The sequence below is a fragment of the Lissotriton vulgaris genome, chromosome 6 (genome assembly GCF_964263255.1).
Source record: "Lissotriton vulgaris chromosome 6, aLisVul1.2, whole genome shotgun sequence".
Classification (NCBI taxonomy): domain Eukaryota; kingdom Metazoa; phylum Chordata; class Amphibia; order Caudata; family Salamandridae; genus Lissotriton; species Lissotriton vulgaris.
Window position 1 is genome coordinate 162,589,980 of NC_141694.1, and position 27,524 is coordinate 162,617,503.

At 49.3% G+C, this 27,524-nt stretch overlaps 1 protein-coding gene across 1 annotated transcript in view; it reads left to right on the forward strand.

The window, feature by feature from the left end:
• PKHD1 (PKHD1 ciliary IPT domain containing fibrocystin/polyductin) overlaps positions 1 to 27,524 on the forward strand; it is a 2,083,594-nt gene that overhangs the window by 1,603,452 nt on the left and 452,618 nt on the right. The window contains exon 49 of the mRNA XM_086926200.1: positions 4,897 to 5,092. Coding sequence (XP_086782326.1) covers positions 4,897 to 5,092 — 196 coding nt within the window. The remainder of the gene's footprint in view (positions 1 to 4,896; positions 5,093 to 27,524) is intronic.

The window sequence follows — 27,524 nt, forward strand, 5'->3', positions numbered from 1 at the left end:
ATATTTCCATCACTGCCAAGAACGTGCAGTGTCCAAACATCTGTGCTTTAGAGTTCCAAATAACACTTTAAGATACACATACAAGCTAGAGTGCAGCACAGTACTCCTATGTGCCTTTCTGCTTCTGACTTCCCCGCCCCGATTTCTTAAGTAGATCAAGAACACCTGGGTCCAAGTCATCCTAGTAGCTCTGGATTGAGCTAGGAGAGTGTGGTACACAGAAATTCTGGACTCAAACATTTGTTCTCCAATCAGGCTTTGCTTCAGGAGTATCCTCCATTGCAGGAGCAGGGCAGGGTACACCTCCATGTATGGTGTTTTAGCGTCAGCAGTTGGCTGCATTGGATCTTCCTTCTGCGGTTGTGGATGTAATCTTTGCTGCTCAGCGCCCCTCGACTAAGTTGATTTACACTGGGTGCTGGGACAAATTTGTGACCTGCTGTGGTATCCACAGCACAGTCCCATTACAAGCTATACCGTCAGGCGGCTTATTGTTTGTTTTGTGATGTCAATTTGTGAATCAATTTGGTCTTGACTTTCCTCATGTGTACTCCCTTTGTGCCAATTTGCAGTTACTCATTGCATCTTCTGGTGTGGAAGACTGTTTTCTTGTGATTACTTCAGCTCGTTGTGTGAGTAAGCTTCAGGCTCGAACAGAAGCCTCAGCAGCCCTGCAACATATTTTTTTCCAGAGAAACTGGTGTTCAGCTGCAAGAAGGCCTTTTTGCCAAAAGTAATCAATAAATCAATCGGCATTTGTAGAGCGCTGGCACTGTCACTCCTGGGGGTATCTGAATGCTGGGGTGCGGGTCTCAGTCGAAAAGCCAAGTCTTGAGCATATGGCAGGAAGTGGGAAGAAACTAGCCGAAAAAGGGAAAACAGAGGGCAGAAAAATAACCGAGCAGAAAAGGCAAAACAGAGGGCAGAAAAACTAGTAGGAAAGGCAAAACTGAGGACAGAAAAAGGAACAGGAAAAGGCAAAACAGAGGGCAGGGAAATGAGCAGAAAAAATGAAAACTAGCAAGAAACGAGCAGAGGGGGCACAAACAGAGGGTAGTAGGTAGACAGCCAACAGAGGGTAGTGGACTACGGGCAAGCTGGACATGAGAACTGACGCAGAGGGAACTGGGCAAGCCATCACTCTCCCAACTTTCTTTCATCTGCCTCACCCCTCAAAGGCGATAGGGAGATGCAATTGGCTGGATCCAAGAGAGCCCTCACCTTTTACATTGAATGCACCAAAGACCATCGTTTAGAAGATCAGATTTTTATGGCGTTTTCTGAAGCAAAGAAAGGCAAGATGTGCAGAAAAGGACTTTGTCATGGTGGATAATCCTTTGCATCAAGATCTGCTACACACTGACCAAGAAGCAGCCTCTGGAAAGATGAATGGCACATTTCACCAGAGATCTAAGGCTGCTACCACTGCGTTGTCAGGCTGAGGGCCTGTTTTAGACATTTGTCAGTCCATGACTTGGGTGTCTGTACATGCTCACAAAGCACTACTGCCTTAACAGCCAGGTGTAGTGGAATGGGCATTTTGCCCATGTGGTCCTGCAGGACTTTTTGGTCAGAGCCCCTTCCACAGATGCTCAATCTTCAGAGGTACTGCTTTGATATCTATTCTAAAGGTGAGGAATCTGTGGTTAGAAGTATCCATCAGAACAATAATTTACTTGCCTTTGGTAAAGCTCTTTCTGGTTGGCATTCTATCTCACCACAGATTCCCCACTATCTTTCCACCTCCCTGTTCTGTGGAATTATCTATTTTTCCATATAAAAGAGCACAATCTAAATATCTGCACATTTGTACTCTGGCTGTTTTTTAGGCTTTATGTCCCAATGTGCAGCCAGAGTCAAGAAAAAAACTGACGTCAGCACTCTTATTAGTAGCTCCATTTGTCACTTCTGGAACAAAGTCAGGACAGAACAGCATGGTGCGACCTAATGGTACACAAGAGTACTGCTGTGTAAAAGTTTCCATCTCCAGTTCGACGCCTTGGGATATTCTAAAGGTGAGGAGTCTGTAGATAGATAGAAAGAAAGTTACCGAAGGACTTGTTCTTCAGTGCGCTTGGCATATGCTTAATTTGCAGATGTCAGGAAGAAAATAAATTCTTGTTAAAACGGATCAAAAAACAGGGAACTCCGGGGGCAAAGTAGTAGGAAACACTTTGCAGAACGTAATCTAGCCATCTTTTAGTTGTAGATTGCTGCATTTAAGTGTTAAACTTTTACTAATTAGGTGAAATTGCTGCCCACGCTTATTAATGGCCCCGGTATGAAGACTGAGCTAGATGTTTTGTCCACATCATGAAAGATCATACATATTTATATATTTCAAAATAATTTAAACATATTGTAGATAGATTACAACATACCTTTGCAATGTACAATATTGATCTGCAGGACTCCTTCCTAATGGAAAGAGTTGTTGAAAGGAACAAGTGTGAACACATAGGGGCCGATTCCGATCCGGTAAAAAGCACTCCGAATAGCCGTTCGGAGCATTTTTTCCGTACGAATCATACCCTGCAACGTCCCCCGTACGTACAACGAAGTACGATTCGTACCAGGAGCTGGACTCCGTACGAATCGTACAGAGACCGTACGACTCTAATCTCCGTACGAGTCTCACTCGGAACCCGCTGTACGCGACATCTGTACGGTTCGCGGCTGGTTTATACGACCCAGCAAGTACAATATGTGTCAGGTACGCACCGTACGACCCTTTTTCTACGGGAGCTAAAAACAGCCATAAAAGCAGAGTTCATGACGAAACAGGTACAGAACGGCCCCTCCCCAGGTACGGCGCATACCCCCATGATCGGAGGAGTACGGCGCGTACCCCTGCGATCATGGGGGGTACGCACCGTACACCCAGCGTACATGGGGTACGCACCGTACCCCATGTACGCTGGGTGTACGGCGCATACCCTATGTTCGCTGGGTGTACGCGCAAACTCCCCATGATCGCAGGGGTACGCGCTGTAACCCTGCAATCATGGGGGGTACGCGCCGTACGGTGTGTATGTGATTGTGGGCTTTTCCGTACGAATCGCCCTTACCTGACGTGGACCGTACGACTCGCATCCTGATACCCCGGTCAGGATCGTACTCGCCGGGTCGTACGGCGTGTGTACGAGTCGTACGGAGACGGCCCCGGATACGAATCGTACGGACGGTAATTTTATCGGATCGGAATCGGCCCCTTAGTAGAACCAAAATTAAAGACCACTTCTGTATCACAACTAGGATATGCAGACTAGAAAAGGCACACATTTTGTTACAGTAATGGTTTGTTTTCTACATCATTCATCGGACACCGTGCCACAGTGGAGGCCGCTCCTTTTCCCACTGTGAGGTCGACTGGTGCAGATCCGGACCCAGGCCTGGATCCTTGGCGGCGCTGTGGCCGCCGGCATCGAAGGCCTAGAGCCCCCAGCCGAGTCCCGCAGGTGCGCCAGCGGAGTCGAGCTGCCCAAAGATCGAGTAGAGGGTTTCGTACAATGCACGAAGCTGAGCAGGGGACGTTCCGGCTCCCGGAAATGGAGTGAAGTGCAGAGCCATCCCTGCAAGCTCTGATTGCGGAGCCGGAGAACGACGACCCTGCGTGTCCATAGCCACGTCGGCTGACAGACGGGTAGAAGGCGAAGAGTGATGATGCTTCTTTGTCTTCTTCTTGTGCTTCAATTTACCCGATAACGAAGACTTCGATGGCGAATGGTGGAGGTGGCTCCGCAACAGGTACGTCGAACGCCATGGAGCCGACTGCCGGGCCTCCAAAAGCTTTTGGAAATGCTCCCGGAAAGACTTTTGGTTCAGGGCCCTGCAGTCGGAACAAGACTTCGGGTCATTGTCCCGCTCCAGGCACCAAAGCCACCAGAGGTGTGGATCAGTGATCAATATAAGCTTGTGACAAGAGTCACAAGGCTTGAAACCAGGTCAACGACTTGACATCCCTCTGCACCGGGTCGTAAGTCCTCAAACAAGATGTTGACAAAAAGTCAAAGAAGTTTAGTCACAAAAATGACTAAGGGTACCACTCTCTGGTGCGGAAAATGAAAGAACTGATGTTAGCAGATACCACAACGTCATCCCGGCGATCATGACGCCGACGACTAATGCGCAGTCGACTGACACCACCTACTGGCGCGCAGGGGTACTCCTGAAAAAAAATTCTCCTGATCCAGTCTGAGCCTGGGGGTACTTCAAAGGTAAGGAATCTATAACTAATATATGTCTCTTACAGATATATTGTTACCAAAGGTAAGTAACTTGTTCATTTTGTTCTGCAGAGAAATATCTGAATATACATAAAAATCTATACCAAGCACAAGTTTATTCATGAAACTTAACACATAGAATATTGCAAGGGGTATGTGCTGGATTTGCTGAATAGCAGTACATACCATCCTTATGTGAAGTTATATATGGTTACAACAGGGGCGGCTCAACGTTCATGGTGGCCCTGGGCAGGGAGCGTAGGTAGGGGTCCCGGAAGAGGGGGTCTGGGCAGGGCGGAGCGAGGAGGCCAGTGAAGAGGGGGTTGTCAGGGTGTTTGAAAGTGGAAGAGAGCCGGAGGCCGCCAAATCCCTGCCAGGGGCACCACGCAAATATGTATCCATCCTCAGAGGATTATTATATTAAGGATATATATTGGCGTGGTGGCCCCTGGGGTTTGGTGGCCCTGTGCAGGTGCACAGCTTGCACATGCCTAAGGCCGCTCCTGGTTACAAACTGTGTCACGATATCTAGTCTTGCATCCCTGCATAATATGAACTACCAAGTTAAACATGACAGTGCGAAATATGTTTTGGATCTTATTAACCCATACCTATTGTAGATGTTCTGAAATGTTCCTCCGAGTGATTATATACAATATTTTATATGCAGTACTCAGCCACGTTCGATAACTTTGCTGCTGGAAATTACTTGCTTGTGCAGCATGGAGACTTACCATCGCATGTGGCTGTAATGATCACTTGTGGAGGACGGCCAGGCCAATCACTTCAATTCCCACCCTCTCCAAGTAAAAACAAAGGCTGTGATTGGTTCTTCGATAAGCAAATAAGGAAACTAACGTATCTGGGTAAGTGACCGCGCTGCATTCCTACTGACTGCGCTTTGTATAGATTCCTCGTAACTTCTTATGTAAGGGATATCGTGAATGATAACCCACCTCATTGCACCTGGTGTCTATTTTATGGAGGTAAAGAGCGATTGGGTGGGCCCTGCGGAGATTCGAACCTATTGTACATACGTCACTCAATGGCATATCTAAGCACACCTGCTCAGGGGCTTCTAACGTTCGGCGACCCACTGTTAAGTATTTTCTTTTTCAATCAATAATGTACTGCACACTAGAGGTATGTTTGCAATTGGAGAAGCAACACGCCATTTTCAAAGAAAGCTAAGTTTAGAGAAGAGGGGGCATGCCTGCTCTTTTCCCCAAGTATCCGCCCACATCCGTTTTCTACAGCAACGTTGCATACCAAGGGCCTCATTTATGAGGCCTTGCGTCAGTTTTGCGCTGCGGATGCGTCACTTTTTGTGACGCATCGGCGGCGTAAAACATGCGCCTTGTTGCGCCATATTTAAAAAGTGACGCATCTAGGTAGTTGCGTCACTTTTTAAACCCCTGCGCCACATTATGCCTGCGTCAGGTATAATGTATGCAAAGGGGGCGTTCCCCCGCAAAAAGCCTCGTAATAGTGACGCAGTGAAATCTATGAGATTTCACTGCGTCACTTTTAGGATGCGGTTGCGTCAAAATCTTGCGCCTGCCTCACAGCAGGCGTAAGACTGACGCAAGCCCTTTCACATGGGGCTTTCCCCATGTGAAAGGACGCATTGCTGGAGTTGCGTCACTTTTGTGACACACTCCAGCAATGCGTCACTTTTGCGCTTACAGATGCGTCAGAAATACTGACGTATCTGTAAGTCCTTGCGACATGATGCGTCATACATTAAATATGACGCATCATTGGTGTCGCAAGGAGTGCACCGTGAAAAGTGACGCATCGCTGTTTTCACGCAGCGATGCGTCACTTTTCATAAATGAGGCCCCAAGTATGTTTTACACCTCAGCTCGCTGTTCGCTTCCATTAACCATTCGACAGCCATTTAAATTACTTTATCTCCTCGACACTTTAACATGCATTTTTTCGTTTTCATGCATAAACGATCAAATCCAAGATTCACAGCACCACCAGTTTTTCATTGGTTGGATCACCACTCATAGTAGAACTTATTTAATAGCCTCGTTTTAATATACCATGCTTCTTATAATATGTGCCTCTAGGTGGCGCTGTTGCTCCAGGCCTGTCTCGGTGAAATGCCAACCATGTGACTCTGCCGATTCGAACTCGCACAGATGATTCGACGTTCCACGTCGCGCATCCCTCATGATCATACACTAGGTCAGGTCAAGGGAGGGTTTTTTTGCGATGCTGCGAGAAGGGAGGCAGGTGATATTGCAGTGCTGGTTTTGTTACACATATCTTGCTTAATTTTTCATTGAAAAAAGATGTTCCAGGGCCACTCTATATATTTTTTTCTGAAGAGCTCGCCGCCAGGGCTACCTAATAATGCTGGTATATTGCTGAATTCCACTTCTGCGTAGCATTGAACCCACGTAATGTCCCCTCCTTCCACCACAGTTCTTGTCTGTTGATTCCACTCTAGCATATTTTTTTACTGTCTTTAATTTCCCGCTTTTTCCCTGTTTCCTGTCTTTCCCTATTCCCTTCCTCATGCCTGTTTCTTCTGCCTTTCTGTCTGTTACTCTGTGGCAAAATCTGATAAGGAAAAATAAGTTCTTATCCTAAGAAAAGAGCACCTGCAACCCCGGGCACAAATTAAACATGACTGAAACTTTTTAAAATGTGCCATTTCACTTCTCGCTACAACTGCGCTTCACATTCGGATGTCTCCTGTTTCATGTAGGGGTGGGCGGAATTTGCGAAATTGGCTTTCGCAAACTATCGCGAATTGCGCAAAATCTCTGCAAGCATGCAGAACTTTCGCAAAGATGCGGAGATTGCTTTTTATGCCCGTTCGCGATGTGTTTTTGCGTGCTCGCGGGGAAATGTACATCTAACTTGCTCATGCGGTCGCTAATGGGCGTGGCCATCTTGCTCTCGATGCTTATTTCCTCTTCCTGGTCAAATGACGTGTTCGCGATCGCAAACTCGCGCGGGATAGCGCGACCGGTTAGCAACAATCCAACACCTCGTGGCGCACGAGAAAGGATAGGAAAACTCGTCGGCGAACTCAGGGACCCAGTAAGTCACCACCGCGTGCGCAAGAACTCAAGCCTAGTTTCATGTAAGTAACTAATTAATTTTCATGCCTGCAGCTCCTTGTATGACGTACGTTCTCTGATTTCAGGAATTAATAACTTATGAACTTGCCCTTGTTTTGTACTTTCGCAATCTTTATAATGCCACGGTTGGGACTTGATGTCTCCGTTCACTGTGATAAAAGGGAGGTTTCGAAACAACCATTGAAAGTTTACAGAGTTTACAGAGTTCTTAACGCAGTTACCTGTGACTACGATCGTGATGCATTATGGGCTCACAAAACTCTTCTTGTGAACGTAAAAAAAGCACTAAGCAAACTGTGAGAATGGGAAAAGTGAAATGATAAAACCAAGTGATTGGGAAAGTAGTTGGCTTAAAATTTAGGAATGGCTAAAAGTCACTCTTCTGCCTTAAACGAAGTCGCAGGTCTATGTTGTCTAAATATTATCTTAACATAAATTGTTACGTTGTAACTTTTTTTTACTATTGCTTGATCTGTATTTTATTAATTAAATTCTTGATGTAATGTTGTGTGCTTATATGGATTTTATTATACTTCCGACTAAAGCTAATTATTGATTGATTCAGTTGACAGCTGTGGGCTTTTTTTTAAATTAAGACTGCAGTCAATTTGTCCAAACCCATTGCCAGCAAGTCTATTTAGGTCTCGCTCGCTGATCGTTTATGTTTATTCTTATTTCTTCACCTTCTATTAAATTATCATGCACAGCTGCCAGGTTGTCTCAGGTGATGAGTGGCACCCTCAGCTTATCACTGGGGTTTTTGCCCTGCCTGAAAAACTACAATTTCAAGGATGCTTTTGGGGTAAAATGTCACACCCAGATAACTGAACTAGTTACTTACCGGTAATCCTTATAACTTTGAATACCATTTTCCCATACCAAAACTTAGCATTTATTGAGTCCCCACTGGTTAATTTTAGCCGTTGGATGCCGGTGGGCACCACCAGCCCTCATTTTTAGGGTCCAGGGCTTATTGTTTCCTCAGCAGACATTTCCCGAAAGCAAGAGAGGGAAAACCTCACAAAGTGGAAATAAGGAGGAAGAAAAAAGGATAACCGGTCATAGAGGAAAAAAGAAGAAGGTACCTGCAAGAGTGAAATAAAGGGGGAGACAGAGTCTGGCAGTGCATTATAGAGACCAGGGGTGGGGGAAGATCCTTCTCCTACCTCGCTGAGAAGACCTGGAACTCTCTACCTCTGCACCTCAGGCAATTACCGTCACTGCCTAAATTTAGGAAGGACCTCAAGACCTAGCTCTTCGACTGAACTACCAATCCATGCACTCCACCCCCCTTCCAGCACCTTGAGACCCCTAGGGTGAGTAGTTGCATTTTATAAGAACCCTGATTGACTGATGGATTGATTCCAATCTACACAGCTTTGGTAATGGCATGCCAACATTTTAATAGCACTGTTTGTGGGCATCTGGCACTGGCACTCATTACTTTACAAGTTAAGCACTGATTCCCACATCGCTTACAGGCAGCATGTAACCAATCTCCCTCCCAAAAATAGCAGCCCCATCCATCAATCTTCCCTATTCCTAAAAACTACCCAGTAAAGAGGGATTTGATCCAGTACACCTTCTCTGTTTATGTAAACACTTTGAATAAGAGAAAGTGCATCCTCCTGATGCTTTTTTCTACAACAATAAATATAACACAGTAATAATATAAATGTTTTTTTTTTCGAAAATATTCCTGCTCGAAGCAGGTAGGAGCCCCTGAGGTACACCCAGACAAAAATAAAAACCTCAGGAAAGAAGTCGTAGCCTAAAAGGGCCCTGCCCCTTGGCAAAGCCAGCACCGAGAGTCTCTCACAAAATACAAAGGTTAATGTTTACCTATTGGAAGCATATTTGAAAGTGCCTGCACTCTACCCTGTGGAACCCAGCAACCCTAAAGCTTACCTTGAGGTACCAGGCTTCATTTGCTTGAAATCAATGTGATGACTGTTCCCAGAGGTTAGAGCTTGGTCATATAGTGCCTGGAAGGCAGGTGGTACACAGCAGTGATACCAAAAAGGGGTTGAAGAGGTAATGTGTTGATGGCAGCTGTGATAATGTACATGTGGTGTTTACCTTTTGGGGAATAACTGCTCACATAATGTCAGCCATGCTTATGTTGTCTGATATTGGCGATATCCTGGACTACTGAGATTCGGCTAGAATTTGGACTAACGAGCCAAATGCTAGCAAGGAGAGGATCATATATTAAGTGCTGGCACAAAATAAAGAATTCATCAGAAAACATATGGAACCACCAGCTTTGGCAAGATCTGTGCAGCTGCTCCAAAATGCCGGGGAAAAAATACTTAGAGGAGTTCCTGATTGTTACAGGACTAAAAGAACTATGGGAAACCCCATTACCGCACGCACAATTCAAACGTAAAGCAAATAAGAGTACAAAGAGACTCTCGCTTATAGAGGACAAAGCCACTTTTTCCCACAGGCGTCACGCTTGGATGACTCTGTGTACATATAAAGTACCCGGGTTACAGGCATAATTTGGGCTGGGGTACTTCAGGAAATCAAAAGAAACCTTTTTAAAACATAGGCTAGGAATTCTACCAGCTATACCACATCTACAACCATGGTTGCGAAGGAACTGTGGGACAACATGCAGGTTGTGCGGTGCAGGGAAAGAAGACATTGAACATCTGCTATGCACCTGCTTAAAGTTGAAAGAGGAAAGAGTAGCTCTTCTGAAAACTTCTTTTATTTCTGTAATTTTTTATTGTATATAAAAAAATATATATTTACATGGAGCATACATGAGTGGCGGAAAGAAAAAGGAGAAAAAGAAAAAAGAAAAAGAAGGCGCCGGGGGGGGGGGGGGGGTATAGCAATATTGTCCTGCAATAGTTTGTTCCTTGCCATGGTGCGTGGGGTAGGATAGTTCGACTAGTCCAAAAAAAAAAAGAAGAAGTCCGTTTTCCGAGTCTTGCTTGGCGTTGTCTTCTTTCCCCCCTTTGCGCTGCCTGGTGGGTATAACGCCCCGGACGATAGAGAGGATAGAGAGGGATAGAGGTAGGAATGGAGATAGGAGAGTGTTCTTCCTCGCAGGTTTCTTTTGTTAGAGTGTGGGTCCCTATAGTGTGTCCCTTAATGGCTGTCTAGTGTCTCGTGTCTGCGCCTAGGGGGGTTTATGTGATGAGAGGTAGAGGTCTAGGGGCCTCCATATGTTTGATTGCCTTTGTGTTTTCGGTGAGTGTTTCGCTGTAATGTTATCTGCCCCTCTTAGGAAAGTGACCCAGTTGAGCCACGCCTGTGGTGTAGCTTTTGTGGTGTCTTTCCAGTTGCTTAGGATTATTTTGACTGCAGCCGTCAACAGAAGGTCAATGAGGTCACGGTCTTCTGTTGTTGTGATGGACAGGGATGCAAAGCCCAGGACTAGACTTGGGAAATCTATGTGTATGGCTACTCCAGTGATGTCATTGATAAGCTTCCCCGTTCTTTCCCAGAAATCCTTGATCTGAGGACAGCTGAGTAGGAGATGCTCTAAGTCCCCCCTTCCACTATCACAATTCCAGCATGTATCGCTCTCTCGGATCCCCAGGGTGGATAGGCGGGCCGGTGTCCAGTATGCCTTGTGCACTAACCAGTATTTGGTCTGATTTAGTGAGGCAGTTATCTTTTTCCTAGTGGTCGATCTCCATAATTCTGCCTTTTCGGTCTCGCTTAGTTCCTTCCCTGCTAAAGTCCCCCAAAAGTTTGTTACCTTATCATTGAGTTTGGTGTTTTTGGGGCGTAGGGCTCTGTATAGGTGTGCTATTTGGTGTCCTATTATGTTGAGATTGGCTGCAAGCTGTAAGAGCGAAGGTGTCTGGCTTGTAAGGTTTGCCTTCCTAATTGCTACTTTTATTTTCAGGAAGTTGTATAGTTCTATGTTTTGTAGGTTGTGCGCTTCCTTGAGTGTATCGAAAGTTGTGTTCTCGCCCTGTCTTTGAAGGTCATGGGCCGTGGATATGCCATGTCTGTACGACTCAGGCATGTCTAGACCCTTATCTCTGTATTTTAAAATGGGGTTGTGCCAGAGGGATTCAAATTGGCCTCCCCTGATGCTTGTTGACAGTAGTTTGTCGACGCTCAGAAGAGCTGTCTTTGTGTTCTTGAGGACGGGGTTATCCTTCACTGCTGGGTGTCGTGTGGCTGTCAGGAGGGTTATAGGGTTCATGCCTTTTAGTAGTCCGCGCTCAAATGATAGCCATGCTGGGGTGTATTCCTGTCTTGGGTCTAACCAGTGTAGTCCCTGTCTAGCTATGCATGCCGTCTGGAATCGCTTGAAATTCGTTATGTTCAGGCCGCGTTGTTCTTTTGATAGCCTTAGCTTGTGTAGGCTTATTCTGGGTTTTTTTCCCCTCCATAGGAAGCTGTTCAGTATCTTGTCAAGTGTCTTGTGGAAGCTCTCTGTGTTAGTCAGTGGGAGCATGGTTAGCATATAGTTGACCATCGGTGTCAGCATCATTTTTATTGCTTCTATCCTCCCCCACCATGTTGTGAACTTGGGGGACCACCCTTCTACTTTGTCCTTGATCTTCTGTATTGTTGCGTGTTCGTTATGTTCCAGTGTCATTCTTAGGTCTCTCTCGAAGAGGATACCCAGATATTTTATAGGTTTTGGTTGCCATGTTAGTCCTGATGTTCCTAGTACTGTTCTTGTTGCGTGGATGTTTAAAGGTTTGCATTCAGATTTGTCTCTGTTGAGTTTGTACCCCGAGACCTGGGCGTAGTTGTCAATGGTGTCAGTCAGTGCTTTTATGGATCTCTCTGGGTCTTCTGTGACTATTAATACGTCATCCGCGTACGCCGCTAGCTTGAAAGTCTCTCCCCCTATTGGTATCCCTACAATGTCCACATTAGTTCTGATCATCGTGAGGAGCGGTTCTATGGCTAGTAGGAATAGGGCTGGTGACAGGGGGCAACCTTGTCTAGTTCCCCTTCCCAAGTTGAGTATGTTTGATGTGCCTCCGTTGACCACCACTCTTGCTTTGGGGTCTTCGTATAGGGCCATCACCATCTTCCTATAGTTTGGACCTAGCCCGAATTTCCTCATACACTGCTCTAAGAAGGGCCATGAGACTCTATCAAAGGCTTTCTCGGCGTCTAGGGCTATCATGACTGCTGCGTTGTCGCTCCGGGAGGAGTGGTTAATTACGTGGCATAGAAGTCTCGTGTTGTCGTGTGACATACGGTTTTTAAGATAGCCTACTTGCGAGTTGTGTATGAGTTTCGGAAGGTATGCGTTGAGTCTGTTGGCTAGTATTTTTGCGTAGATCTTGCAGTCTACATTAATGAGGGAGATCGGTCTAAAGTTCTTCGCCTCTGTTGTGTCTTTCCCTTCCTTGGGTATCACTATTATATTTGCCTCAGCCATTGAGGGTGTCATGTGTCCTCTCTGGGCGCATGCTGTGAATACCTCCTTCATTGTGGGTTTGAGTATGTTTAGGTACTGTTTATAGAAGCCAGCTGTGAAACCATCTGGCCCCGGTGCCTTGTTATCTTTGAGGCTTTGCGTGGCTCTCTCTATCTCATCCCCCGTTATGGTCATTTCCAGGATGTCTCGTTCTTGGTCCGACAGTGTGGGTGTGGTTATGTTCGCTAGTAACTCTTTTCCCCCATCCTCATGCAGTGTATCATCTTTGGTGTACAGTCCCTCGTAGAAGTCCCTGAAGACTTCTAGGATGTCTTTGTTCGCGGTCTGGGATATGCCGTGTTTGTCTTTGATGGCTCCTATCGTGTGGTGTTTCTGCTTCCCTCTCAGGTAGGATGCTAGGTTTTTGCCCGCTTTGTTTGCGGTACAAAGATTGATAGATTTATATTTATTGATCCAAGTGCCTGCCCTCTCGCTCAGTATTCTGTTCAGTTCATACTTTAATTTAGTCAGGTTTGTGAGAGTGTTCTTGTCCTCTATTCTGGCTATGTGGCTGTTCTCAAGTTTTTTAATTTCTTTCTCTAGGTCTGCAATTCTCTTATTCCTGTCTTTGTTTATCCTGCCCTTGACTGTCATGACTGTTCCCCGGATGGTGGCCTTCAGGGCGTCCCATAGGACTTCCCTGTTTGTGTTTGGTTTGTCGTTCAATAGTAGGTATTCTTTTATCGCCTCCTCTATCTTGGCTTTCGCTGGGGCGTGTTGGAGCAGACTGTCATCGAATCGCCATCTGCGGGTCGGCTCGTCGTTGTGCTTGCCCGATAGTGTTAGGCTAATGTGTGAGTGGTCCGATACAGTTCTGGGTCCTATTTCTGTGTGGTCTATGAGGTAGGTATGTGTTTCTGACACTAGGATGTAATCTATTCGGCTATATGAGTTGTGTGGGTTGGAGTAGAATGTGTACTCCCTGGCATCTGGGTTGCACATGCGCCATGGGTCTTTTAGTCTTAGTTTGGTGCAGAGATTCCTAAGGATGTGGGGGTTGCTTGTTGCTTGGCTTGGTCTGTATGGATGCTTATCTATTGCTGGGTCCAGGACTTGGTTCATATCTCCTGCAACTATCAGCAGATCTCCTAGCGGTAGTGAATACAGTTGTGCACCCACCCCCTCCCAGAATGATCTGTCATCACTGTTGGGTCCATATATGTTAGCTACGTGGAATGTCTCCCCCGCTCTTCTGAGTGTCGTTATAAGCATTCTCCCTTGCTTGTCTGCTTGAGAGTCTACAACTTCTATTTTGGAGTTTTTGCTTGCAATTGTTATTACCCCATTCTTCTTGTTTTGTGCTGGTGAGCCCTGCACCTCACCTATGCGGCTGATGTCTTCTGCTTGTAATCTCGTTTCTTGGAGCACATATATGTCGCTCTTAAGTTTCCTAAGGTGCTCGAGCACTTTCCTTCTTTTCACCGGGCTATTCAGACCCTTGACGTTTAGGGACACTATTCCAATGTCAGACGCTATGCTACTCTGGTTGCTGTTTGTCATTTAAACTGCTCTGTTTTCCGCATTTGCAGTGGCCTTCCTCTGCGTCTTTTTGGTCTCTGAGTTGTGTGTGGGACCATCCCCCTTCTCCTGCGTGTACTACTCCCCCATGTGAGTGTGTAGAGAAAGATAAAGATAAAGTATAGAGAAGATAGATGATAGTAAGTAGGCCCATGTATGTGCTCCCCGCTCCCCCTCGGTTCCTTCCCCCTCTCTCCCCCACCCGTCCCTCCCGCCTCCCCCCCTCCCTTACTTGCTGAGTGGGAGTGCGGCGACAAAGTTCCTTCGCTCCGCGTCTTTCCCTGAGGTAGAGTTAGTTTTCTTCCCTGATGCAGCTTAATTTGGGGAGAAAATGTGACCAAGGGCAGAGCAAGGCACCGTACTCTACCACTGCATGATTGTCTCGTTCAGATTGTGCCTTGGTTGACCTTGGTTTCGTTGTTCTCGCTGCCGACTGCTAGCTGCTGGGGGACCTTGATCTACAGTCCTGGATCTGCAGTCGCGTTCTTCATTCTGGTTATAGCTCGTTTTATTCCGTCATGGGTTTAATGAGGTAGATATGTTTCCTTGTGCATTTTGGTGGTTTTGTTTCTTTTCTTTTTTTATATTTTTTTCCCTTTGGCGTATGTAGTGTTCCCTTATTCAGAGTGTGCGTTCTCATCCGGTGAGGCACTTCTTTTCGCCGCTCCTGGGCTTCTGTTGTCCTCCATCTCTTCCACTGGAGGGCCTTGCAGGTATCTCCTTAGTTCCTCCGGGCATTCAAAAATCATTGTTTTCCACTTATCTATTACTTTGAATCTGGCAGGGCCGACGAAGCTGAAGGTGGCGCCTCTCCTGCGCAGTATCTCTCTGAGGGCCAGGAATCCTTTTCTTGACTCTACCGTTGGTTTGGAGTAGTCTTGGGTTAATACAATCTTGCTTCCTTCCCACCTCAGGTTCTGGTTTTTTCTAGCAAAGGCGAAGATGGCGTCTGTTTGGCTTAGTCTAAGCGGGTTACATATTATTGCCCTCGGCCCCTTGCCTGTTGTTGGCTTCCCTGCTGGTATTCTGTATGCCTTTTGCACCTCGAACCTTCTGTCAAATGTGATGCCGGTTAGTTTGGGGATCATCTCCTCTAGCATTGCTGCGCATGATCCCGCCTTGTCTTCTGTCCCCTCCGGTATTCCCAGGATCCTTACGTTGCCTCTTCTTGCCCTGTCATCCTTCTCCGCTAACTGCTTTTGCATGGCTTTCGTGGCTTTCTGCAGATCAGCTATGGCTTTGGTGTTCTCCCTTGTTTCGTCTTCCACTGTGCTTATTCTGCCTTCTGTCACTTCAATTCTTGTATTCGTTTTGTGAAGGTCCGCTCTTATAGCCGCCATCTCAAGCTGCATGTTCTCCACCTTGAGTTTTGTATCTTTCCCCACCTCGATCCCTTCGTTTACTCTCCGTAGGATCGTTTCTAGGGTGGCTGTTTCGCCCTTATTGTTTTTCAGAGGGGATCCCTGGTTGTCTATCTTTGGCTTTTTTTGGTCCCCCACTGCCTTCCCTTCGTTGCCTGCCATTGTTCCAATGCCCCTCCTGGCTAGAATGTTGCCTAGCCGCCCTTCTGCTAGGGTTGTCTTGGGTAGGGCTATTGCTTTTGACGCTGGGGCTGGAATGCCTTGCAGTCTGTATCTGCTGGGTTCTCGGATGTGCCTCGTTCTGGTTTTTGCCTTGAGTCCTGCCAGCGTGTGTCTTGTGTTGCTCACCTTTTTTTTATTATTGCGCTGCTTGTTCTCCTCTGAGTGGGGAGTGGTGCGCGCTGTTCTTTTAGTGACCCCAGGAGGGTGCTGGGAGCTTCAGTTGTGCATATTCCTTTACTTGCCTCGCTGGGCTGGGCTTGCTAGCCAGTCTGGTGTTGACTCCGCCCTTTGTGGCTGTTATGATTCCTGTAGGGTTCTTTTTCCAGTACAGGCTCCACCTGTTAAGCTTGTTAGCCCTTTTTGCACCTTCCCTCCCCTTGGCACCCTTAGCCCACCCTCGTGTGGTCCTGCTATGGCTGTGGCGTTTACTGATCGGCTCTTAATTCTGTTCCTGCACTTGTCTGCTGCTGTCTTGCAGCGCTGTGCCCTGTCGCCGGTCCTTCCCGGCTTGATCACACTCTCTCCGTCTGGCGTTGCTCCCCGTACTCGCTGTGGCGCGGGTCCCCCAGGGGCACCTCGCGGGGGGAGCTCAGCGCCGCTCCCGCCGGCCGGTCTCAGGACGCTCTCCGCCCGCTCTGGCTTCTTCAGAGAGCAGCGGGGAGCAGAGACGGCAGGCCAGGGGCTGGAGCACTTGCGGAGATCCCTCGGCGAGGTCAGGTCACTTCTTCCCGGGCCCGGCGGTGATCGCGCTGATTCTTCGGCTTCCCCAGCCGCCTCCGCCCAAGCAGCCAATCGCGTCGCGGCTCTCCAGGCTAGCCTCCCACAGCACCCGGGAGTCAGCCAATGGCAGTGCGGCTCCCGGGCAAGTAAACTCCGCGACTTCGGTGTTAGTGAGGGGGCTCGGCTCTGGTGTTGCTGGGCACGCACTGGGCTTGCGCTTCGCCGCTTGCTCCCGCTTGGGTGTGGGCTCTTTGCTTTCTCCTCCGGTGCCGGCTCCCGTACGCTTCGCTGTCCGTGGGGGAACTTCCGGTAGGGCTGTTCTCGCTCTCGCTTGTTCCGGTCCGGTCCCCTGTTTCCGCTTCCGCCTTCAGGTTGGCAAAGACTTCCTGTGATGGCGTCCCCGCATGCAGCAACTTCCGGTTCGGCGCTCCTTGCGGTGGAGGCTCACCTCTTTTGCTTGCTTGGCGGGGGTGCCGAGTCGCCGGATCTCCGGGCAGCCTCTTCTTTCTTTTGCGGTGTGGTTCCTCCCTGCATCCACCTCAATCGCCGGCACAGGAACCCTGCTGCTTCACGGATGGCAGGTACCGGGTGGCGTGTGTCTGGCTGCGTTTCCTTGTGTGGGGCACCGCTTGTGATTGTTGAGGGAGCGCGATGTAGCGCCCGGTGCTTGGTGTCTCTTCTCTGCGTTCACCTCTGCTGTTGTTACAGCCTCAGGGCGCCATCTTGCACTGCTTGTTGCTGTTGCCTTCGGAGATGTGGGGGCCGTTTCTTCGTGTTGAGGCTTCTCTATCTTCTCATTCCTTCCAACACTTTTCAGCGCCGATCTTCCCCTGCTCGTTTTGGTGCTTTGTGACAGGATCTGGCTGGTTTGGCTGGTAGTTTTCCCTCAGGGATACGGAGCTGAACGGACCTAGACGACCGTCCACATTGCCGTCCAAGCCACGCCCCCCTGAAAACTTCTTTTAATGAACACAGAATACGCTCACGCAGACAAGCAGTCATTGCATGTTTCGACCCAGGATTTCCGTCACTAAATGGGAAGCTGGTGAAATTCCTGAAATTAGTGGTGCTGAAATTAACAAGCCAAGATGTCGGCCCAGACAAGATATAATGAACTATGGACATCTGCCAAACCCTATTTTTCTACTAACATATCTATTAATAATCACAATCTCTCCTTTTAAGACTTTTTATCAATGAAATGTGCACTCAAATGTATTTTTGTAACGGTTTTAATTAATCAGAAACAATAAATTTTTACTACTTACTGGACTACTGTGTGTGCGCGGTCAGCACATATGGGACCCATTTACTTGTAGTCTTTGGACTTATCCTGGGTCGTCTTCTTCTCTCAGGCTGAGCAGCAGAGCCCAAAGCAACCACTGGCACTCCCGCTCTACTGCCTTCTAGTTTGTTGCTCAGTGATGCTCTAGAACATGGCACTTCAGTTACGGCTGCTACTACTGACTGATATTTTTTTGGGAATTATTTTTATACAGAAAACAATTGCAACAGGTGTTACAGGGTTAGCATAGGATGAGTAGTTGCCGGTTAAACATTGGTGTTTATATAGCTAGCCCCACCTGTCAGTATTTTGAGAGCGAGAGAAAGGTAAGAAGGAAAGGATAGAAAAATTAATTATGAAAAAAAGAGGTATAGGACAGGCACGGAGAGAGACATTACATTTGACATTCGCTATACATTACATGTGACACTCTGTGAGGATGTTTGAGTTCGCATGCAGGCCCAACCGGGCTATTTTCGGGAACGGCTCTTTGGGTCGAGGCCGATACGTTTGTTTTGGCATTCTAGCGGTTTCATGAGGGTTCATAAGAGTCTAGATAGGAGTCCAGAGCTTTCCACATCCTTCTGGTAGACGATTTCCAAGGTGAGTACTGTAGAGCAATATTGTCCACTCCTTTGAGATGCGTGATCCAGTTAATCCAGCCTTTGTACTTCGTCTTACTTGTGTCTTTCCAGTTGGTTAGGACCATTTTCACAGCTGCTGTCAGTAAAAGGTGCAGTAGGTCCCTATCTTGTTCCGTTCTCAATTTTGTGCACTTAAATGCCAAGGTGAGGGTGGAGAATTCCATTGCTAGTGTGCACTCAAACATATCATTTATGAAACCAAAGATTTTCCCCCAAAATATCTTCCTCTCATTGAATTCCACCTGCTTTATCATAATCAGAGAACATATTAGCCTACTTACTAGACAACTTTATGTCTCAATGGAAGAAGGAATGGCCCTGCATGTTTACTGTGGGTGCGCTGGCTAGCACTGTGTTGCAGTATAGTCTGCTCTGTGCAGAGGGCGCATTAATACTCAACCAGGACATATACCTGTAACTATAAGTAGAACACAGGCGCTTGATTTCTTCACTACTCAACAGGATCTAAGCTCTGGAAGATCATAGAGGAGATGGACATCCCAGATAACCTCTTGGATATCTTAATACGGATACATGCACACAAGTTTGCACAGGTAAAATGGGGTAAACTCAGCCAGCTGACTGAGCCCTTCAGTATAAATCCAGGGGTCTGGCAAGGGTGCCTTTTGGCTCCCACCCCTTTTTTCCTTATGCATAAATGGGGTGGTGGAGTTTCTGAATAAGGGCAGCTGTGACTCCCCCAAGGTGGGTTGTAGGAGGGTCCCGAACTCCTTTTTGCGGACAATACCCTGCTGCTTTCCAAGTCCCCCCTGAGCCTTCAGCAGCTTTTAGACCCTTTTAACATGTTTGTTTTGAGAGGGTGCTGGAACTAAATAGCTCCAAGACAAAGTTTTGGGTTCAGCCAGGCAAAAAGTTTTGTTGAGGAAAATGAGAGTGGGCAGCAACAAAATTGACCCAGTAAAACATTTAGATTATTTGGGTGTGAAAATATCAAAGTCAGTAATATTGTTTGCAAAAATATTGTTCTTTAAAATATTGATGTTTTAAATTAGTGTTATTTATTGGTGACGGTGTCAGAGTTGATACGGTGCAGCATCAGCAGTGCAAGTCAGGGCGGTGCATTACGCACTTCATGAGAGGTGCCCTCCGGTTCGTTGCAGGTTGCGCATCACTCACTGGCATCAGTGTTGTTTTTTCCCTCAGTGGCAACTGGAACAGCAGTTCCAGGTGCAGGGGGACAGAGGAAACACGTCTTTGTATCCCTGAGACTTCAGAACAGGAGGCAAGCTCTACACCAAGCCCTAGGAAATCTTCAAGCAGGATACACAGCACTGTTGAGTCTTTGTCCTCTCCTTGGCAGAAGCAGCCACTGCAGGTCAACCCAGCAAAGCATCCACACAGCAATGGGGCAGTACTCCTCCTGAAATATTCTAAAGTTCTGAGGGCCTTGGCCCCAATATTTATACCACATTTTCCTTTGTTCTCTTGTGGCAAAAGTCTCTCAGCTCAGTCGAAACCAGTTCTGTCCTCTCTGGTCCAGCTTCTTGGCAGGAGGTGGAGACAGCGTTGTGCACAGGAGACAGGGCCTATTCAGGTACAAGGAAAACTCCTCCCCCTACTCTAAATGCAACCCAGGTCTATTCAGCCCCGCTCTGAATAACCCAGGAAATGGCTGTCTGCAGTGAATGCATATCCCACGCCCCTGCCACTCCAAAACCAGACAGTCAATACACAACTCAGCAGAGGCAAATGGGATGACTAAGCAAGAAAACACCTACTTTCTAAAAGTGCCATTTTCAAACCCACAATTTAAATACCATCTTTACTAAAATATGTGTTATTACATTCTGAGTTCAGAGAACCAAAACTTAATCTTCCTATCTTGTCCCCATGGGAAATTATATGTTTAAGATATTACAAAGTATCTCCCATGCTATCCTATGAACAGATAGCCTTTCAATAGTGAAAAATAAAATACACAGTATCTCACTATAAGGACATGTCACACATGTCCTACCTTTCACATACACTGCACCCTGCCCAGGGGGGTACCTTGGGCCTACCTTAGGGGTGATTCACATGTAAGAAAAGGGAATGGTAAGGCCCAAAGAAGTGGGTGCACGAGCGAGGTCGACATGGCAGTCTGAGATACCTTTGAAAAGCTACTTGTGTGGGTGGCAAGACCAGTGCTGCAGGCCCACTAGTAGCATTTGATGTACAGGCCCTGGGTGCATACAGTGCACTGTACTAGGGACTTAGTACTAAATCAGAAATGCCAATCATGAAAACACTAATCCCTAAACAGAATTTATACCAGGAGCGCTTGCACATTGGCACTGGTCAACAGTGGCAAAGTGCCCAAAGCATCTAGACCAGCAAAACGAACAGCAGACTGCAAAAATACAGGAGGCAGAGGCAGAAAGACAGGAGAAACCACACTGAGAATGCCAGGTCCCCTCCAGATGAAAAGTAGGGAGAACCACCCACCCACCTGGGAGTTCTCTTCACTAAGGTGGAAGACTCTGGACAGACCATCAGCAATGGCGTGTTCTGTACTAGGCTGTGTTCTACTGTGAAGTCTTTAGAGAAATGGACCACCTCAACAGTTTTGGGTTCTCATCCCTCACGTGCATCAACTATCTGAGGGGCATGTGGTTGGTCTGAATCCGAATTTGAGTCCCAAACAAGTAGGGCCTCAGCTTCTTCAGTGCCCAGACCGCAGCAAAAGCCTCATATGCAATCACACTCCACCTCCTACTACTGAAGGCTACAGGTTGGTTTAGGCCCTCTTCATTTAGTTTTGAGAGAACTGCCCCCACACAATGCTCTGAAGCATCTGTCTGTATGACAAATTTCTTTAAGCAGCTGGGTGCCTTGAGCATGGGTGCTGTGGACATGGCATATTTCAGGGCTTCAAAAGCAGTCTGACAGGCATCAATCCAGATCCTTTTCCTGGGCTGCTTCATGGAAGTCAGCTCAGTCAAAGGGGCAACAATGGTGCCATATCCCTTGACAAACCTCCTGTAATAACTGGAGAGACCTAAAAAGGCTCTCACCTCTGTCTGAGTGTTGGGGGGCTCCCAAGCCAGAATTATGTCAATCTTAGGCTGTAGGGGTGCCATCTGGGTGCCTCATACCTGGTACCCTAAGTACACCATGGATCGCTGCCCGATCTGACACTTACTGGCCTTGATCATGAGGCCTGCCCTCCGCAGCGCTTTAAAAACTTCTCAGAGGGTGGCTTGGACAGCAAGCATGGCGGACGCAGCCTAGTGGAGCTCCGTCCTCGCCAGCCGATTATCCGCCGATATATCCTGTTCCCCCGCATCGCACAGCGGCCCCGAGAGTAGCGCTTGGTGCGAGGAGTAGCAGAGCCCGCATCGGTGCGGTTTGGGTCTACTTGGTACACCTGGAGGCGAGTGAGGGCGAGCGGACGTTGTGCGGCCTTGGCGGCCCCTGGAAGCCGGGGCGCTCGAGTTTCGCGACCCCGGGGAGCAACACGCAGAGGCGGCCGGGACCCGGCTGACAGGCGGAAGACCGGCAGGGACGGAGGGCCGAGGCTGGCCCCGTGCTCCTTGGGGACGCCTTGGCCTACACCTGGGGTGCCCTGGTCTTGCTGCAGCGACCCTGTGAGAGGCGGAGGAACAACAAGTCCCGCGTGGAGGACAGAGAACGAACTACCGGAGCAGAGCGGCTCGGCATGGGCCCCTCTTTTCTCCTTGGCCCCTGTGAGGTGAAAGACTGAGTGCAGGAGAGGTGGTAATCCTGGGAGGTCGATCGGCAGCGTTGAGGCCTAGAGCGGACCTCGATTTTCGTGACGCCCAGCAGCGTGCCGGTGAGGCAGCCCGGGGCCTGGCGGCGGAGGGGGCCGGCCGGACGCCATTGTGGGGCCCGACTGGCTCAGGCATTGAAGCGGAGAGCCCTGCAGAGCGATTGAGAGGCGGGAGTCCCGGCGGCCATACACTTCAGGTACAAGACAGGGGGACCACTAGACGGCAGCGGGAGGATCGGTGCCACGCCACAGGAGGGCCAGTGGTGACAACGTTCTGGCTGGGGGGCTCCGGGGCCACATATGTGCACGTGGCAGCTGGGCCTGGTCATTGAAAGGCGCAACAGGGGCCAATAGACATTGTAGTGGGATACCTGGCCCGCTTGCTCGGCGGTCGGTCCGGACCGCGGCAGGCCCCCGGTGCAGAGACTTAGTGGGCGGCGATTCGGCAGTACCCACAGGGCAGCCTCAGACTCTAGTACAGAATAACTACCATGACCCGCGGGGGCAGGAGGCGGCGGGGGAGGTCCCAAGCAGGGACCCATGGACTAGTATGCGGGGTCGGGGGGCAACACAGGGGCCTCGGGCGGCTCCCAGGCGGCCGGACCAGACAATGCAGTGATTATGGCAGCCATCACCCAGTCCCGGGACGCGTTGGACGCCAAAATTGGGGCGGTAGGTGCAGATGTTACGCTCCTTCGTCAGGACTTGCGGAATGAGGTCTCCCGCATCACAGAAGCTGAAACCCGGATATCTGGTGTAGAAGATGATGTGGTGACCCTCAAACGCAAAGTAGCTGCCCTAGAATCCACGCAAAAGGGCCTGGCGCTTCGGGTGGAGGACGCAGAAGGACGCGCCAGGCGCAGCAACCTTTGCTTTGTAGGTCTGCCCGAAGGCTGTGAGAAGGGAGATATGGAGGGCTTCCTCACAAGGTGGATTGAAAGCTGGGTCCCGCCTGAAACCTTGTCCAGGTGCTTTGTCATAGAACGGGCACATCGGGCCCTGATGCAGAAACCGCCGGAGGGAGCGAGGCCGCGGCCGGTGATTGCGAAGCTTCTCAATTATCACTACAGGGATGTGATCCTTAAACAGGCCAGAGTGAGAGAACCCTTGCGATATGAAAATCACACGATTCTGATCTTTCCAGACTATACTCGCCTGGTGCAACAGCAGCGTCAGTCCTTTGCGGCGGCCAAGGCCTGGCTACGCGACCTGAAGATACAGTATGCACTTCTCTATCCGGCCCGCCTGAGAGTGATATTTCAATCTCGTACGCACTTCTTTGATCGCCCAGAGGAGGTCTTTCTATGGACAGATGAACTTAGACCGGTAAAAGTGCACACTCCTCCGGGGCGAGACTCGGACTCCGCACATGATGATGTGCAGACAAGATCCTCCCGGCGTAAAGACAATTGGAGATCCCGCTCCCGACAGCGGTCTGTATCGAGCACAGATTCGGAGACGGCGTCTGTGATGACCGAGAAGAAGAAGAAGGGCATATGAGGGCGCCTGGTACCATATTGCAGACAGATTGACTTAATTTCTTGCTCATCTAGGGTGTATGTTGGTGGGGTGAGCGAAGTGCATGTGCCAGATATGGGACCAAATGAGTACGTGAGGGGTGGTTGTGGATCGTGGGGAATGAATGGGCGGGGGGGTTCCTTTTAAGTGAGGGTGGGTGGGAGTAGGTGTTGGGCGAGTTAACCACAGTTAAGGGGATCCATTGGTGGGGTGGGTTGCCGGCCTCACGTTGGAGGCGGACACCGCGCTGCACCGCGAAAGGTACTTCATCGTTCTATGAGGTATGGGGGAGAGTGGGGGGGGGGGAGTTCTGGGGAGTTGGAGAATGTTGACTGGGGGGGGACTGCACAGCTCGGATGCGATCGGGATGGTGGCTGGAAGCGCACACAGATGGCGAGGGTCATGAATGCTGGCTGCGACAAGTCCTTGATGTCGACCCTGGATAGAGGGGCCGTTGGGCCTGGGGCCACACTTCAGGTCCTTAGTTGGAATGTGAGAGGAGTGTTGGACAAGATTAAGCGGGGACTGGGAGCGGTTCTGAAACAGGCTAAAAGAGTGGGGGCTGATGTTGTCATGCTGCAGGAGACTCATCTTCTGGGGACTAAGGCATTGTGCCTCCAGCGCTTTGGCTACAGTTAGGTCTTTCACGCTGGTTTTGCCAGGGGATCCAGAGGTGTGGCTATCCTGGTGTAAAGAAGTTAGCAGTCCAGTAGCTGGGTGGGCGGAGTTAGGTGGGCAGAGGGGAAGAGGTGGGGACAGGACAGGAAGGGGTTAGTTAGAGTAGGGACGGGGAGCAGAGTGGACGTAGGAATAAAGAGTTGGACAAGTACCATTGTGTCCGCGTGTTATTGTAGTGAGACACTACAACTGGCGACGAAGGTGGGATCAGAAACAAACCCACCAGAGCGAGCCCCGTCCCGCAGCGTGGAGCGCCTGGAGCTCCGCTGCCACCGTGACCCTATGGCGCCAAAAGGGAAGCCCACAGAAGTGACCTGGCACCCCTCAGAAGCGGGAGTGTGCCGAGAGACAAGAGAACAGAGAGAAGTGAAAGCGCCGAAGCGCCAGAGGAGGAAACGCCGGTCGGGTCGGACACGCGAGTCCCACGGGTGTGAAAAACTCGACAGAAACACGAGCGAAGGTCGGGAGCCCACTCCGACCTTGCCCAGCGCACCCCGGAGCACTGCGAGGGTGAGAGAAGTGCCCCGCGAACAAGCCACGAAGCGCCCCACCGCCGGCACTGACACCGACGAGAAAAGTAAAGCCTCGCCGCCCGATGCGTGAGGTTCGACATCGGGTCGGCGCGTGAAGTCGGAAGACCGCGCTGGGCAGCGGGAGCCCGCCCCAACCTCACCCGAGGAGCTGAAGCATCCAACCGTGAGTCTGACGGCCTGAATGCATGCTTGGAAACGAGGGAGAGAACCTCGTGTGCTGCGAAAGGGGGCGGCCATCTTGAAGTCAGGCAGCCCTGAAGGCAAACCCTGTGCAAATGTGCGGCGGCCATTTTTAAGTCAGGCAAGAGCCAAAAACAAGCGTTAACATTGGAAATAAACAAGCAGTGGCAAAAGAACCCAGAAATTTTGACAAATAAGCATTGGCAACTAGAAAAAAAAACGAACTTTGGTGACTGAAAACAACAAGCCTTGGCAAGCGAACACTGGTAGCAGAAACAAGGGCCAGAAACAATAACTGAAGACCCACAGTCAAGATGTCTAACCCTCCCGCGCGAACCGAAGTCAAAGGGGGAACGCATCTGCGAGCACCTGAGCCACTAACAGTAACAATCGGAAGCAGCATGGGCCAAAAATGGCAAGAATGGCTAGAGGACTTTGAGGACTATATTGAAGGGTCCAAAATAGAGCCAGACAAGGAAAAGATAATAGCCCTCTGCAACCTAGGGGGGCGTGAGATAAGTAAAATTGTGCGAGAGATCCCAAATACAGAAGCCGACACCTACGTCAAAGTAAAAGATGTGCTTAACAAACGTTTCCTGCACAAGAGAAATGTCGACTACGAACGACACAAATTCCACCAGCAGCGCCAAGGGAAAGAAGAACCACTGAGCTCATTCATACATCGACTGCGACGACAATCGAAATACTGTGATTTTACAAACTTCTCGCCTGATGCAGCCATTAAATCTCAAATAATCACTGGGTGTCACTCGGAATCTCTGAGGCGACGATTGCTGAGAAAACCGCAAGAATTCGAAGAAATCGAAGAGAACTCCCGGTTGTACGACCAAGCTGAAGAAAACGCGGCGGACATTGAAACCGGACCTAGTACCAGTCACGAACACGCCAACCGCGTCACGGAACGACGTCATGGAAGACAGGAACGGCGTGACAGAGGAAGACGAAACCCGCGAGACAGATCACGACGGTCTAGGTTCTCGCCTAGACGACGCCCGGACTACCGGAGGAAGGAACCTGAGAGGAGGGATCGACGTCCCGAACGCACGAGGCGATGCTTCAGGTGCGGATACGACTACCCTCACATCGACTCCTGCCCTGCCATGGGCCAACGATGCAGAAAATGTGGACGGTCCAACCACTTTGAAGCCATGTGTAGGGACTACCACAGAGAAAGACGTAGTGATAATAACAGACGAGATGGCCCGCAGAGGCCCTCGAGGTCAGAGACCAAACGTCACCAGATCAGAGCGGTTCAAGGAGAGCCCACTAGATCTCCTGCATCATCACATTCCAGCCAAGACTCTCGACGCTCCAGATGGGACCGTCGTTCTCCATCAAGGGAGTCCAGATCATCCTCGTCAAAGCGGTCTTCATACACCATTGAATACGTCAACATTGCTGATAATGATCAACTCAAACGATACCCACGTCTCAACATCAAAGTGGGTAACCACGCTGCCAAATTTGTGATGGACAGTGGAGCGTCGCTCAACTACATCTCGGTTGCAGAACATGAACGCATGGACCCAAAACCTCGCTTGCGTTTCGCGCCTGTCCGTGTATACACCTGGATGTCGAGGAAACCGCTCCCATGTCTAGGCAAATTTGACACCACCCTTACGTACGGCGACATCTCCATCCCAGCAGTCATCCACGTCATTAAAGGGCCTGATGCCGACTGTCTACTAAGCCTTCCCACCGCTGAACGTCTTCGATTGGTGCATGTCCTCTTCAACATGAATGTCAGCTCGGACTGTGCTGAGAAATTTCCGTCACTATTCCAAGGCTTGGGAAAATTGAAGGGCCGACAAATCCATCTGCACATAAATGAGCAAATCAAACCAGTGGCCCAGCATCCGCGACGGGTGCCCTTTCACTTGCAATCGGCGGTTGAAAATGAACTGCAGGAACTCTTGGACGCTGACATTATTGAGCGCACTGAGGGCCCCACTCCCTGGGTGTCCCCGGTGGTCATCGTCCCCAAGAAAGGGACCCCCAACAAGGTCCGTCTCTGTTTGGACATGCGCCTGCCGAACACGGCCATTGAAAGGGAGAGACACCCCGGCCCACACTTGAGCGACATGATCACAGCGTTCAATGGGGCGAAAGTGTTTTCCAAACTGGACTTGAACAAGGGCTACCACCAGCTCGAACTGGATGACAGTTCTCGCTCCATCACGACATTCGCCACGCACCTTGGTTTATTCCGTTACAAAAGGCTCAGCTTTGGCGTCTCGTCGGCTGCCGAAATCTTCCAGGAGGCCATACGACTTGTCATCCAACACATACCTAACGCCCTCAATTACAGCGATGATATCTTAGTCTACGGATCTGACACGCGAGAGCACGACATCGCCCTTGACCGCGTCTG